The sequence below is a fragment of the Nyctibius grandis genome, chromosome 11, assembly GCF_013368605.1.
Source record: "Nyctibius grandis isolate bNycGra1 chromosome 11, bNycGra1.pri, whole genome shotgun sequence".
Taxonomy (NCBI): Eukaryota; Metazoa; Chordata; class Aves; order Nyctibiiformes; family Nyctibiidae; genus Nyctibius; species Nyctibius grandis.
In genome coordinates, this window is record NC_090668.1 from 8,913,706 (window position 1) to 8,929,901 (window position 16,196).

The 16,196-nt window shown below is 37.8% G+C and overlaps 1 protein-coding gene across 1 annotated transcript in view; it reads left to right on the forward strand.

Moving 5' to 3' along the window:
* Positions 1-396: 396 nt before the first annotated feature.
* The window catches only part of VPS13C (vacuolar protein sorting 13 homolog C), a 102,550-nt gene continuing 86,750 nt past the window's right edge, over positions 397-16,196 (forward strand). Inside the window, exons 1-8 of the mRNA XM_068410787.1 lie at positions 397-556; positions 1,610-1,653; positions 5,582-5,624; positions 6,409-6,504; positions 7,253-7,354; positions 14,303-14,412; positions 15,275-15,334; positions 15,906-15,965. Coding sequence (XP_068266888.1) covers positions 457-556; positions 1,610-1,653; positions 5,582-5,624; positions 6,409-6,504; positions 7,253-7,354; positions 14,303-14,412; positions 15,275-15,334; positions 15,906-15,965 — 615 coding nt within the window. The 5' untranslated portion in view covers positions 397-456. The remainder of the gene's footprint in view (positions 557-1,609; positions 1,654-5,581; positions 5,625-6,408; positions 6,505-7,252; positions 7,355-14,302; positions 14,413-15,274; positions 15,335-15,905; positions 15,966-16,196) is intronic.

The following is a 16,196-nucleotide window of genomic DNA, read 5'->3' on the forward strand; positions in this document are numbered from 1 at the left end:
GCGGCCGCTTCGCCCCCCGAGGCGCCGGGGGAGCCCTGGGGGCAGCCGCGCCCCGGCGGAGGCACCGCGCCGCCCCGCGCCCGTTTGCCACCGCAGCTCTGAGGCGCCACCGGCTCTCCCAGCCCGGGGCCACCCTGCCCCGGTCCTTGGCCTCGGGAAACGCGCCCGCGGGTCAGTCCATGCCCGGGGACTACCGCGCAGCCGCGCCGATCCCGTCCGCCGCCCATCGCGGCGCGATACGGGCCCGCCGCCCCCTGTGCGGACCCGGCGCGAGGAGGCGCGCAGCTCCGCGCAGGCCCGTCAGGCGCTGGGCCGCGCCCCGCCCCCGCCCCGTCACCTGACAGCCGGGGACGCGCCCGGCGCTGGTTTACGCCGCGCCCGGCCGCCCTCACTTCGCTGCTCTCCACTGCCCTGCCGGTGGGCCGCGGCGGGCGTGTGGTGGGGCCCGCCACCGCCATGGTGCTGGAGTCAGTGGTGGCGGATCTGCTGAACCGCTTCCTGGGCGATTATGTGGAGAACCTGAACAAGTCTCAGCTGAAGCTGGGCATATGGGGGGGTAAGGAGCCCCTTCCCTCTCCCGTTTCCTCGTGCCGCGGCGGGAGCGGGTCTCGTCGGCTGCGGTCCCCCGTGAGGGGCTGGAGGGCTGTGAGACCTCTGTGAGGGGCCGTCAGTCACCCTGTGGCCGCGCACCTCCCTCCCTCCCCTTTCCCGCCTTGAGGGGCGGTCGGTCTGTGGGCTGCGGCCCCTTGTGAGGGGCCGTCGGTCAGTCTGTGGCCGTGGACCTGCCCCCCCTCCCTGCCCCGTGATGGGCCGTCGGTCATTCTGTGCCGGTGGTCTGTGGCCCCCTCTTCCTCCCTCCCCGTGAGGGGCGGTCGGTCGATCGCGTCGCTCTGTGGGGCTGCGGCTCCCCGCGGTGGCGGCGCCTTCCCCCCACCCCGCGGCGGGCTCTCCCCGGCGGCGGGCGGGGGCTCCGGCTGCTGGGCCGCCGGGAGGTGAGGGTCTGACAGTGAGGGGAGCTCTTGCCATGGTAGTAAGTATTTTAACATTTATAAATCATTAATACCTCTATTAAAAAAGGAATATAGCTCTAAGGAACCTGGCATTAAAGCATTAAGGGGTATATTATATGTGCTTTCCTCAGGTGGTCCTTCTGGAAATCCTATGATATTGACTGTGTGAGGAAAAGTTAATGTGTTTGTGAAAATAGGCATGTGTTTTTGTGGCTCTATGACTCATGGTTCTTCTGTTATGTAAAATCATCAAAAACAAGATACAGTTTTCCTAGTCTACCTTACCTTAATAGAACTGTAATTATCATTCACAACAAAGTCAATAATAAGAAAGGTTTCCTGTTATTGTAGGTGTATTTAATAGAGTAGAAACATGCAGATGTGTAAGTTGGTGATATTTCTGTAATCTCTTCCACCATAAAATTTTGTCTGAATAATCAGTGTTTAATGACTCTTACAAATCAGACATTTATTGTGTTATTCTGTAGCTAGAGTAAGGTTCTCAGATTTTATCCATGTGTATCTGGGAGGATTGTAGTTGTGTTCCTTGTTCCAACTCACATAATAGTTGAAGTCACTTGTTCTTTTTTTCTAAACAGGTAATGTGGCACTTGACAATTTACAGATCAAGGAGAATGCGTTAGTAAGTATTCTAATAATTTAAAAATTCTTTTTATGGGTCTAAAGACTAAGCCATAGGATAAAATATTACTTACTGTAGTCTCACATTACACAGTATGATTTCTTTACTTGTTATTGGAAGTAAGTCCTTGGTTAACTGCTTCTAATTTTGCTCATGTTACTGGAACAGAAGAGAAACTATGGGTGAAAAGGTAAGTGTGCTCCTTCAGAAGGGAAAAATAACTTCTGAGAAGTTAGCAGTAGGGTTTCAAAGTAAGTTTCCCAGTGTTTTGTGCATATGTGCATATACAACCTTTCCTAGTGTTTGAGGCTTGAAATGATAAAACTTTAAATAAGATATTGATGCATTTCTGTTACCATTTTGGTCATCCAGTAAAACTTAAAGGATTTAATTTCTGCTCTGACTGCTACTGTATAATCATATTTCTGTTAAGTCATAAGGTCTTTTCCTCGCTTTTATGTCCACGCAGTAGATGTTTGTATGTTTCTGAACTATTTACTCGATCTAATGGGTTTGCATAGGCCTACGTGTTCTTTTTTTTTTTTTCCAGCTTTTGTTGAATAAATGGATTTTCAAGGCCTGACTCCTGCAAATTGATGGATCTCATTAAAGTCTTCTGAAAGACAGTGGTTCATTTCTCAGTTGTTTGTGGGGGGATGAAGAGGGAAAAAGTTCATCCTGCCACACCAGCTAATGAGATTGAAACTTATGCTATGACTTTCTGTGTAAATTGGTGCTTATTTAAAACTGTCAGGGAAGACATTTTTAAAATGTCTATTCCCTGAAAGTAAATATGGTTATTCAAATGCTCTGAACCAAGAAATAACTTGCATTAAGTACCCATGTTCTTATCTGAAAAAAACTTGGCTGATTTTTGTGTTCTTTAATTGAGCTAATGAACATCTGTACTTCTGTGAGAATCTTACTGCAATCTTTAGGGTGCTTCAGACTTCACTAAAGAGAATAATTACCCTTCTGTGAATTGAAAACATATTGGATCTTTGTATGACCTAATCGTTGGTTTCTCTTCATTGTTCTGAAGTTTCATATTTTACATGCCCATTTCATCCACATACATACTTCTTTGTCTTTTAAAACTCTGGGTACAAATATGTTTGTAATCTGGTAGGTGAAAAGGAAGGAAGAAAGTGTTATCTCCTTTGTACATGTCTTTGCTTCTTATGATGACAGCAAGGTTGGTTATGGTTCTAGCAGTTCTGACTTAAAAAAAGTCATGTGGGTGACTGACCAGAGCTGAAAGAGAGCTAAGACAAATTCAAGAACAGAAAACGAGGGGTGTTTCTGACTGCTTTACAATTGCAATATGTTAGATTTCTATGCAAAAGTAATTAAAGGAAGGTTGATATTGAACACTGTTTTTAGAGAACTAGTCTATACCTTCTTGAAAAAGAAGAAATTAAAGGAATGTGGTATGGTCAAATGTTTTCTTTTCTAATTTGCCTGTCTGCTGCTATCTGGATTGTTTTTCCTCTTCAGGTTTTCCACTAGAAAATAACTAGCTTTTAATTTCTGTATATACAGTACTTCTCAAATGTAAGAAAAGAGAATCCTTAACAAAAGAGAGATAAGCAAATAGTTTCTTTCAGTGTTACCCTTGCTGAGTCTATTTTTTTCCTTAGTCATAGTAAAAGAACATTTTGTTAAAATGGAAGTTTGTCAGACCTCAGTCAAAATTTAGGCTTCAGCTCATGCAAAGTCAACTTAAGAAGATTAGTGTAAGATTTCTAAAATAAAATTGTACAAAATTATTTTACAAACAAATTCTTAGGCACCTTGAAAATGTAACCATTTTTTCCCCAAAATATGTTAGAGAGAGAGTTTGCTGACACAAAGAGCTGAAGTGTCAATCTGTGAAATACATACTTTTATCTTTCGAAGCTGTTGTTTTGTTTTGTGTGACTTCAGGTATAAAAATACAGAAGTATAACAGAGCAGTTGCTATTAGTGTTCCTTTTTTACTTTGTTAAAAACTTGTAGTAGTGATAGTAATGAATTCTTTCCAATGGATTTCTTCAGCTTTTTTCTATTTTTCAATCATAACGAAAAATGATTGGTGACAAACTATGACCTAAACTCTTTAGCAACCTGTTACATGTTTCTCAGCTTACATTATTGGAGTCACTACCATGAAAAAGCTTGAGCTCCGAGTTCTTTACTTGTGAATTTGTATCCAGTATCCAGTTTGTCACAGTTCTTAATCTTCAAAGCTAACATTGCCTCTTCCTTCTCAGTTATAGTCTTGAAGTATTTTCAGTAAATCATCTTTTTTCATGTTAACATCAAACCCTGGTGGTCTCATGGTTTTTAATTTATGCTAATCTGTTGTCTTTACTCAAGACCTTTAAAACATCTTTAATTTCTAGCCTTTCCTTCATTATTTTTTCCTCCTCTGGAGTTTAATCTTCTGAAAACTAGTCTTTCAAGGTCAAACTTGTGGTCCTGTCCTTTCAGCAGGCCGGACTGAGCTGGTCCCCCTTACAATTCAGCTGTGGGTCATAAATGCAGTATTAAATGGGGTGGATTTGGTTCCTGGTATCTGGTTCTACATGACTGCCTCTGGCTCTGTCAAGAGCAGAGATCTTTCTTTGCTCTCACAGTTTGTTTCAATCTCTTCTTACGTGTGTGTTCTTACTACTAAAAGTCTGGAGATCAAACTGTTTTAAATGAGCCTATTTTCTCTTTCTCTCCTGATATATTTCAATGAGAAACAAAAAAGCTTTCAGTTAAGCTTATTGACCAGATTTTTAACATGCAGCAGCCTGCAGGAAGAAACATTTGAGAGACCCTGAAGAGCAGTGGTCACCAGGAAGAATTTAAAGCATAAGAAAAAGTTTCTAGGACTATGCAGTTATAACCAGAAAGGGGTTAAAATATTCCATAGCTCTTGCTTTTCAATTGTTTCTTGGAGGTGCTAAAAAAGAACAAGCCGTAGAAATATTGTCAACAGTTTAGTCAATTAAAGTTGGATGATGTTAGCCTCCTAATTGCAGCTCAGAATGCTTTTTAAAAACTGTGGAAATCTGGCAGAGATGTTAATTTGGATATTAATAATTTTTTTTGGAGCAGCCCTGTGTAATGTTTTTAAGTCATTGGAAAAGTGGTGGTCAAGTTTGTTTTCTAGTATATTGGAAGAGAGAAGTGGTTAATATCTTTGGAAAAATGGGTTTGCTTTTTATAATCTTTGCGATTAAGACTTCTCTTCAGGTCTTTGAATTGTGGTTAACTTATCTAAAAAGAATACTGAAGTGGAAGACAGTTCTGGAACCTTGATGTTTTAACTTATTTTTTCCATTTATTTATGTATTTATTTAATCCTGCTTCCTCTTTACTTTGTTCCTCCTTTATGTCCTTGATATTCCTGTGGTTATATTCTTGTTTTTGCTGTACACTATACAGGAGAGGTACTTTGTGAGGTTTTAATTTATGGTAATAATGGTTCACTTGTCACATGTTCCTCATCTTCATGAGCCTGTCTTGTTTTTGATGTTTGGCAGACATTTTGCAAAGAACTTTTCAGTATTGTTAGTGAGACTTCTTATAAGTTTGTAAATACTAAGTGCTATTATCAAAAAGAAAAGACCTATGTGGCAAATTAATAAAAATGTAAAACTAAATTCTTGTATATAGATAAAATTTTACTTTTTAGTAACCTTTGGAGCAAGGCGTTATACTTGTAGGAGAGAATTGCCAGAAATGTGTGAATGCTTTGTTTTAAGGCTTTCTACAAGCCTAATCATATTTATGGATTCCTGAGTTCATGTGAGTGTTGCTCATGGAGAACTGTTCCTGTTCTGGAACTTCAGCTCTGGGAAAATAGTTTTAACAGAAGTAAAGATAAGCTGGTTTATACAGCAAAATTATTATCTTAAAAATACACAGATCTGTTGATTTTTTTTTTTCTTTACAGAGTGAACTGGATGTACCTTTTAGAATAAAAATTGGTCAGATAGGTAAGTTTTTGTTTCTATGTAAGTACTGAAATGAAAATTTTAGTACAGCCCTTAAGGTCAGTCCTGCCTGTGAATTTCTGTTATCAAGCTTTCTTAAGTGATCTCTGTAATTTTACTCGCTGTTGAAACTAGCACAGAAGTCCAATGTAACAGCCCTGGATAAATCATAAAACGTTATCTGGCAAACCCTGTTTGTGTAACTTTGTATGCTGGTATGAAAAACATGTCTGAGAGGTTCTTTCCAGATACAGGGACAATCAAGGGAGCTGTTTAGTATAGGCAGAATGTGTGTGGCTCTTTAAAGGACAGATTAGGAATATGACGAATTTAAGTAAGATTCCTGAAGCTGGAAAATATGCCAAGGGTTTAGGACCTCTTAGGTGTATGTTTTTTTAAAAATTCCTTTCCCTTGTGGTCAGCATTCCTTTTTCACATGAAACCTTTGTTGGGGATGAATGTGTGTTGTGTTTCTTCTTCTACTTCGCCGGGAAAATCATGTTCATCCCAGTGAATTGAACTCCAGTCATGATCTAAGGTTTTGATCTGAAGTTTTCTAACTCAAACTGCATCTTCTTGCTTAAATCTATGGCTTATATTTTCTTTGCATGTATTTTATCACTTCAAGAGTGTTGTAACATGTTTAGGCTCATACGGTTTCTCCTTACCTTCTAAGGTGTTTAGGACATCAAGGTATAGGGCTAATGCTTTTTGATGCCTGAGGTGTTGTTTCGACTAAGTGCAGCGTAGATTTTTGTTTTGATGTAACTGTATCTGCTTTGTTTAGATAAACTTACTCTGAAGATTCCTTGGAAGAATCTCTATGGTGAGGCAGTTGTTGCCACTCTAGAAGGCTTGTATCTTCTAATAGTTCCTGGAGCAAGTACGTAAACTCTTTTAAATAATGGAAGAGAAAAATATCTAAGGGTACCATGTAATTGAGTATATAATAGCAAGTAGTTCCTGTAAGCTGCCATTTCAGGGAAATTTCTAGACAAATGCTGGCAAGTTAGTGGAGAAAGGGTGGAAGAAAACAGCACCTGTTGCTTTTATGGAAATCCTTGGTTGTATCCATTCCAAGTTCAATTCAACAGCCAAGTTTCTTCTGAAGTGTGTTTATCCTGAATCCACTTTTCTGGCATGGTTTAGATCTTTTGGCTGTTGCATGATATAGTTCATCTCCTTCTAACTGACCGCAGTCAAAATTAGTAATTCCATTAGAACTGTTTTTAGGGAGAGGGAAGGGGATCAGAGAACTTGATTGGTTTTCTCTGAAACCAGAACCTCTGGTATATTAAGAAAACTTGCAAGTTTCTAGAGCGTGAAATGTATGTGTAGTAGAACTTACAAACCTGTATTATATTGCACAGACCACACTTAAGGGTCTGAATTTCCATGGAAAGATTCTCCTATGAAGTAATGCTTAAATGTTGGTATGATCCTTTTGTGTCTTACTGTGTAAAAATAACCATTTCAGAGGCTGGATGCAGCTTTCAGCAATTAAACGTAGAATAGCCTTTATCTCAGACAAGGTGTTTTGCAACATAATGCTGAATATGGTGTGTGTTGCTTGATTATGCATTTATATAACTTGAAATTTAGGATTAAAGCTGTCCCAACTTGGCTTACAGGCATTAAATATGATGCAGAGAAGGAAGAAAAATACTTACAGGATAATAAACAAAAGGAACTGGCAAGAATTGAGGAAGCCTTACAGAAAGCAGCAGAAAAAGGTACTAAGTTAATAATACAAATCTCCATTGGAATTTGGGGACTTAGACTGTGCTGTGAAAGAAAAGTCCTGTTTTGTGATTGACTTAATAATTTTGTTCTTTCGAGTGTCTAGCTAATCTTACTACAGTGCTTTGAAAAGCCTTTTTCCTCTGCAGCTTGAAAGAAATGTTATTTGTTTTGTTTACCACTCATTTATCCAGTCAGTTTCCATTGGAAATGGGAATTTGATAATCTGGTATGTCTCTTTTTTTTTTTTTTTTTAATTCTTTTTCCTTAAAGCTCTAAGGGAACAGGACCAAAGATGGAAACTGCATTGCGTGAGACTAGTGTTGTTATCTTGCTTTAGAACTTCGGTAATAGATGTTTAATAATGCATTTTACAGGTGCATGTGACAGGTTGTTCTTTGCTTAAAGGAAATTTTAAGGAGAGTAGTAAGGCTTGTAAATTTTTACTTGAACAATAATGCTTTTGTTTCAGTTTCTGCTGTCCTTACATGATGTACTGTGTTTTGACTGGTTTGAGAAATGGGACTCTCTTGAGAAGGAAATAATTCATGACATAAGAAAACAATTGAACATGCACATAGGAAACTTTACTTACACTTTTGATCTAGGTCATTAAAAATTTTTAAACTTTCAATTATAGGTTAAAATAATGGATCGTTTCAGTCCAGTTAAACTGATTTGTGGGTGTTTGGGGTTTTTTATTTGTTTGGTTGTTTTTTTGTCGTAACAAATACCTTTAACAAAATTATGGTATAAATTAGGTTTGTTTGGACAGAAACCAAGCTCAGAACCAATGACAGGTAACTACATATGGTAGAGGAAAAGGTTATTACTGAAGCTTTTGTCTGAAGTGAGACCTGTTTGTTGGGCGGTATAATGGTTAAGATGCATCTCTAGGATACGTGTAATGCTGCAAGTCATTTGCCTTGGACAAGTTACTGAAAATGAAATAATGCTTAGAACACCTGGAAAACAAGATAAGTGACTACAACCAACCTATTGAATTTTCCAGTTACAGGACTCTCTACTTCTTTGTTCCTGTTTTGCTAGTTTGAGGCGTACGTTTGCAGTTTCTTTCAAACAGTAATCTGGCAGTCCGTTTACAGTGAAGAAAGAAGCCTTGCTTTGTTTCTTGTCTTTAATATGCTGGAAACTATGAGAGCTAAGACAACTTCAGTGAATGAATTTTGCAGCCATTACTTCATATTGGGGCAAAGGAATGTTCGTAGATGTTTAACCTGGGTTGTGTAGGACTTGGATACTGTAAAGCATCAGTATTTCAGCCATTATTCTTTGCACTAGCAGCAATGGGATGAAGGGATAGTATAGCAAGAAGAATTGAACCTAATGGGCACTGCTTGAGGAATTCTAATTCTGGAACTTCATGTAATTAAGAATGAGTCTGTGCACCTGTGACAGTCATATTTTTTTTGAAAGAAACTTACTACATCCGGTATTTGTAAGGCTTTTGAAAAAAAATATATAAAAATGATGCTTCAGTAGCTCAACTCCTTATATAAAGAACTAGAACTAGATTTAGTCATGTTTTGCAGTTTTAAACTTTCAGACTTGTGAAAGAAAAGCTAGAGGAACATTCAAGCTGGATTATTTTAAAGTGTAGTTATCCTCTCATACTGCAGCATGATCCTTATGGGTCCCTTCCAACCTGAGATATTCTGTGATTCTATGATCATATTTCAGTGGTAGCTATTTGTGTTTCTGGTGTTGTAGTTGAATATTGTACTCAGGAGGACTTGTGTAGTTCTTGCATGAGCAGATCCGTTGCTTTTACTAGGTATAGAAGACTTAGGGCCCAAGTTGCTCTACTGCACCTGAACTTCTAAGAAATTCAGCTCTTTCTGTAGGCTTTAAGAGCACACAATAGCTGGTGAAAATCTAGGAAATATATTGAATAGAAAGTTATCAGGGTCCGTGAATTCTCAGCTGTATTTGCTTTTCTGATTAGTACTCAACTTACCTTAACCTGTCTAGAATCTTGATTCAGTACTTGCATTTATTTAAGTCTCTTAGCGTAAACAGTCCTGGGGATATTTTCTTTAGACATGCTATTCAAATATTCAGCAAGATGGTCATGTCACCGTGTGGTTAGTGTAGTGTCATGGGGAAGCAATAGCAAGCTCTCCTGACGCAAGCTGACAAAACATTATTTTCTGTTTTCTAAGGTATTAAAATCTATCAGTATCAAAACTCATATATGGAGACCAAAGCTTGCAGCTCTTGTCTTTTGCTGGTTGTAAGTAGAAAGAAAATTGCGTAACTTGCCTATGTAGATAATCTTTGAAACTAGATATTCTGAAGTGACTCTGGCTGTCAGATACTGTAATGGAAATACTAATGTATCATATGAGTTTTACAAACTTAACATTAATCAGGAGCTGATTTCCTTCTTTTAACCAAAATGCGTTTTTTTGGTTATTTGCTGCCATGTGGACCAAGGCACTCATTCACAAGATTCCTTGTATGGGTTGGAGAGTCTGGTTTACAAGGACACCAAGCCTGGTGGGTATGCATGGTTACATTTTGCACATGCATGATGGGTATGCAGCTTCCATTTTGAAAAGCAACACCCCTCCAAAGCAGCTAAATGTAGAAATGAGAAAACAATACTTGTTTAGTAAACATCCACATATTGGTGGTTCTAGAAATATGATTTTAATGACCGTGGATTCAAGTGGAAACTTGCAATGACTAGTCCTGTCTTAATTGAGTGTCTGCTCAAGAAGAGTAAGAGACCATTTAGAAAGATTTCCATCAGCCATGGCGAGCTCAAGAATGTTATAAAATGCTGACAACATTCTACTGTAGTTTTAAAACACTATCTTTAGGTGTTTTGAGAACAGAGGGTAATTACCCTTACTTAAAGCATCTGGGCTTAAGACAGTGGAAGTTCAGGCTGTCTGTAAACAGTGGACAGGCACAATGAACCATAGCAGATCGAAGGTGTTTAGCATGCTTTTCCCTGGTTCTGTTTATTTGGATTGCTCTCAAGTTAGACAAGGAAACGGTTTCCACTGATATTCAGAGGAACTGGTATTATGTTGTACCTGTTGTATTTTTATCTTCTTGAATTTCAGAAATTTATTTTTATCTAAAATTACTTCGTGGACTTTTATCTGAGTGCAGGTTTAAAATGAACTTAAAATCATACATTTAGTTTTTCCATAGTAATGGATGCGGGTAATCAAAACGAAAATCATATTGCTGAGTTTTGTCATACATGGGAGTGAAAGCCTGAAAACTACAAATTTGATAGTAAGTGAAGGAAGCTGTCTTTATTTAAAATATCATTTATAGTAGATTACTTGTACTGTTAAAAGGAACTATCCGAAAGAAAATGTTGTTTCTATTTGGCATAGTTTTTCCTTTTTGTTATTTGTAGGGTGATCACTTTACCTGCAAGACAGGTTGAAATCTTGGCAGGCACTTTTGCCTTCTGTGTTCAAACAAGCATGCAAATTACATAAAAATCAAGTTCTTCCCCGGAGTTAAATACAGTGTTGCACTTGCTTCCTTCTTGCTTTAGTAGCATACACCCTTCTCGTGCTACAACCTCTTAAAGTTAAGCACAGACAGCACTATTGCTGTTTTTTTTTTTTCCTGGTACGGCCAGAGAAGGGAAAGAAACAACGCAACTCGCCAAGCTGGTTTTCTTTAGAAATGCGGAAAAATATGAGCTTTAATTTAATTCATGAAATGGTTGTGATTATGTGGGTCATAATTCGTGTGTAAATAATAGAATTTAATTTCATATAAAGCTTTTAAAGTCTCGTCATTTTTGTATGCCTTTTTTGCAGTTAGTGATAACATTCTTTCAGATCACTTTCATACCGTACTGTTGATTAGCATGAGAAGCATATTGAAAAGAGCTCTTTGGGTTTCCGCGTACATCTTGAATATCTTAACTCGGTGGTTATGCCCCTGTATGTTAGAAGCCTCTTCTGGATTTAAACTTCCATGTTGTTTTTTTTTTTCCCCCACATGTGTATATTATTAACTGTTCAGTTATGACAATTATGCCTTTGCCTGAGGTCATTAAATAAAAACCAAACACTTGGATTACAGAGAAACTTATTCACCAGGTTTTCTAATAAGCAGTCACCACTCTGTTTTTAGATTTGTTTTGTACATAAGTGATCTGGAATTATGTTATGCAATGCATTCATGAAGAAGTCTGGGTATATATTTGCTGAGTAGCCTGGTGATTATTTGTAATTCCTCAAACTCTTGAGACATTACATAAGGAATATATGAAAGTTGAATTAAATGCCTTGACCTTACAACTGGCAGGACGATTGATCCAGTAGGAATTTGGATAGTTAATCTCAGGTTTTTACTGGCTACTTAGTTTACTTGGACTTTGCACTTCAATGACTTTAAAAAAAAAAACAAACCACAAACAAAAAAAACCCAAAAACAAATAAAACAAAAAAAAGGCAAGGCTTCTGTTGCTTCTCTGAAATAAATAGATTATGAAAAATAAGGCTCTGTACTGCGAGAAGTAGCTGATTGCTTCCTTAACAGATCTGAAATTCTTTAAAAGCTTTTAATGAGACCTTACTAAGGCATTCTGCTTTAAGACAAACTAAACTTTCTTTCATCTTTTCTTATGCTTTCATACATTTCTGCTTTACTAACTAGAATTTTATCCTTTTCCCAAAACATTGCTTGCACTGAAAAAGGACGTAAGCGTAAAAAGTATAAAAAGCATTTTAAGAGACCCTTTAAAGGTCACGGTCGTTCAAAAGGTGGGTGAAAGTTATGGCTTTTAGCTTTCTTTAAATACTTTTTTTTTTGCTTTCTGTTTGGATTAGTTTTTCTTAGTGTTGGATATACATCCATTGATACCTTTTTTCTCCTGTTTGAAAGAGAAGATGTAAATTGGAGAGCGCTCTTTTTTGCTGTTTATCCATTCTCTGAATCCAATAAAACTGAAGAGAGTCCTTATTTCTCTCTACTTGGGTAGCTGTGCCTGTTTCCTCAACTTGAGCTATCTGCAGCATTTCCAACAAAAATGTAGATGTTTAGTAGGCTGATTAGTGGCACTTCACTGTGACTGTTGGAAAAACTGGAGGTGGAAGAGGTATCTGTTTGTCTAATTTTTGTAATATTCCAGTAACAGCTATGTAAGGTATATCTGATACTATACTGATGGTATAGTAGTAAACAGCCTTTTTCAGCACTTTTTGGCTGCTGTTCTAAATAGCTAGAAGAGTGTTGTGACTAATAGTTTGACAGCAATGAAACTGATGTTTTTCCCCAAAAGGATAATTATTGTCCATAAGAACCAAACCATGCAGGTCTTTAGCATTAGCATGTGACTAAGAATGGGTTGCCATGTCCCATGTGGTTGTACTGTTAGGTATTTCATCTTGGAGGAAGCTGCAGAATAGGCTTGTAACTGGAGTGAAAACTTTGAGGGGACCCTAGATAAGCTTTGTAAGGTATCAAACTTTTATCGCTGCTGGTAGCTGCATCTGACTGGAAAAGTGTTAATGGGTTGCCTGCTTGCGCTTGAAGGTCATGAAGCTTCGATAAGCTCTTCTGCCCTTTTTTTTTTGTCTTTATCAGCGTTTTGTTAGTTTCTGTTAATAGGGAGTGGGAGTTTTGAAGAAATTATTAATAGGAGGAAACGTGAGTTGCGTGTAGAAGTGGTATAATGTTTTCATTTCTTCTCAGTTCCTAAGTTTTTTTTTTTTACTTGAAATCAAATGCTCCCTTGACTAAAATAGTGTTATATCATGTTCAATAGCGAAGTCTTTTTTCATTTTAAAAGGAATCTCCTGAACCTTTTGTAGAGCTTAAAAAAAAATTATTCTAATTTTTATAGCAAGATGTACAAAGTTATATATCTGTGGTGTTCAGCACGCATTGCATATTTAAAAAGTTACAAATGTTAAAGTGAGCCGAGAAGTCAAACTTGGAGCGCAACTCTAAACTTAATCAAAACCTGTAGTCCTTATTTCTCTCTACTTGGATAGCCGTGACTTTCTTCAACTTGAGCCATCTGTAGCATTTCCAACAAAAATGTACGAGCTTGGTGGGCTGATAGTGGCATTCCCTGGCATAGTCACTTTGTAAGGTGAATACTGAACAAGACAAGGCAGCCTGTAAAGACAGCTAGAGAACAAGTAGCTCATCTAGCTGTATTTTAGGTAAAATGTTAAGATGCTCAGCCTGAGATAATATTTTTAGCGTTATGTCAGTAAATATTCCCCCCTGCCTCAGCATGCATACATTTATTTTGGGTGGAATGCTGAACTTCTGTGGGTATTCAACTTCTGCTACCCTATCTTGTTCAGTGTAAGTTCAAGCATCACTATGTGGCGTAGCGAAGTCTGATATGAACCTAGCTTAAATGGTCACAGTATAAGTCCAGTGTGGAAGAAATGGAGTATTTCAGAGTAACCGTTCGTTTTCACTTATGGTGTGCCAGCTTTTTAACTTTCTCAGGCAGTGTTGTATGAAAGGCTCTAATGGACTGGTCTCTTACTCTGCAAATATCGTCTTCACCTGGTTATTCAAGGGTATTTTGTGCTAAATCAGAGTCTTACCTATTTGCTTGTTGAAACCACTAGTTAATTGCTGAGGGACTCCTAAGAGAGAACCTTTTACCTTGTAAGGAGTGTGGAGAAGTATATTAAACAAGAACTTGGTGTAAGCTAAATTGTTTTGACTGAAACTTAGATGTAAATTTTCTTATGGTTGTGTTCTGTACACACAGCTAACATCGCATCTTCAGAATATGGATGTACAGAAAAGGAAAAAAATGCAAATATGTGATCTAAATAAGTGAAAATGTAAATGTTAAGTATTCACATTAGAGTAAACATAAAATTTACATTAGTATAGCTGTTGGTGTGGTTAAACTCAAGATGCAACTACTACACTGAATGCTGACTTTTTAAAAATTATTGTTTTAGACAAACCAAAGGAGGAGAAGAAAGACACTTTCTTAGAAAAGCTTGCAACTCAAGTTATAAAAAATGTGCAAGTCAAAATCACAGGCATTCATGTTAAATACGAAGATGACGTAAGTATCTGAAACATATTCTTTTCATTTTAAATTGGACTCCAGTGCAGTTACAATTGTCTAGTCCATAGAAAGAAACTGTTATCTGCCACCTTGAAAAAGTTGCTGTGGTTTCTTCTGCACCTCTTCAAATAAAGTACCGCAGATATGACTGAAAGCCAGAAATATTTTGGGTATATGGAATAGATATTTTCTCTTTTGCCTTTTCAAGTGGTGTATTGCTCACTAAATGTGGGTGGTGGCTGTCTGTTATGTGTTAGTGTGTGCAGTTGACATACAGACTTTTTCAGTGTCCTGGATAAAGTCCAGAATGGCAGAAACTGATGGGGTTTTGGATGCATTGGAAGGCAAATAGTTGAAAACACTTAACTGATAAATGAGAATATTTATATGATCCAAACTGGTATTATAATAGCTTGTTTCCAGCTTCCTTCAGGAAAATGATCAAGCAGTTTGTGATAACATAATTGAATGTAAAAGAAAAGCATTGGATATAGAGTATTTATCAAAGCTATTTTGGGACTATTTTCAGAGACACTAAATTTAACAAGGTGGGAGGAATGGAAGTCATAAAATGATATAGCTGACTGAGATGTGGTACTCTGTAGTTCTTAGTTCTTTCCTGTATGAAGATTTTAGAAGCCAAAAGAAAATTTCCAGCCTGAATTAAAGTCCTAAGTCTTTACACTACAGCCATATTAGTTTTGGCCCAACTTAGGGGGTACCAAGAATGCTCCAGCTACAATAATTAAGCAAAGGAGGATCCTCAAAACAGCTGAGCATTTCAATCAACTTTGATTAAATGATACATCTCTGTTTGCAGCAAGAGAAATAAATTGCTGTTATTTTTCTATTTTTGTAGATCACAGATCCCCAGTGTCCGATTTCCTTGGGAATGACATTGAGCGAGCTTAGTTTACTGGTAATGTGTATGCGTGCATGCTCTTATGGTTTCGATTTACTTATCTTTGGAGTAGCAGGAAGGAAAAGTAACGTATGAAGACGATATGATTATTCGTGCAAATAGAAATTGAAGTTTGTGCAAGCAGAAGGGAAGGCGACTGAGCAACATTGCACTGTCTGAGACTAGTGATTTGTTCTTATGATCCAAGTGATCTTTAAAACTGAATATGTGTACTTTTCTAGGGCAGGTTATTTCCAGGACTAAAAAATAAATTAGGGCAAACCTTACATCATGATGAGAAAGAATGTGGTATTTTGATAGGCATTTTGAGAAGTGGGGGGAGAAAATTTCAGCTAACCCCTGTTTTCCTTAGATGTTAGGGATTTTATGGGTAGGATGAGGAGTTGAAAATCAAAATAAACTGACCCATTTTATATTGGATTTTGACTTGTGCGTATGCAGTCTAGAGAAACTGGCTTCTGTAATCGGGTAGCACCAAAAAGATGCATTCTCTGCTTGAAAGTATATGATAAAATTGCAAATGTGTTAAATCAGATGTGCAGAATGACTTATCACTTTGAACTTTTAGACAACAAATGAGAACTGGACACCTTCTATTCTGAATGAAGCTGCAAAAATAATATACAAGGTAATGCGTTTTTTTTTTTCCTATACAAGTGAAGAGAGCAACTCATCTTGGAGAGAAATAATCTGGGGTTCTAAGTAAAAATTGGAAAAATAGTTTGCTTCGCAAATTCTCCTGTTTTTCTTAATTTTGCTGCGTGTTTAAACAAAAGTAGAGCACAAATAACTGGCTTTATGTAAGGCATAACTTTCAACTCCATAGTTTAAATAATTTCCCTTAAATGCAAAAATTGAT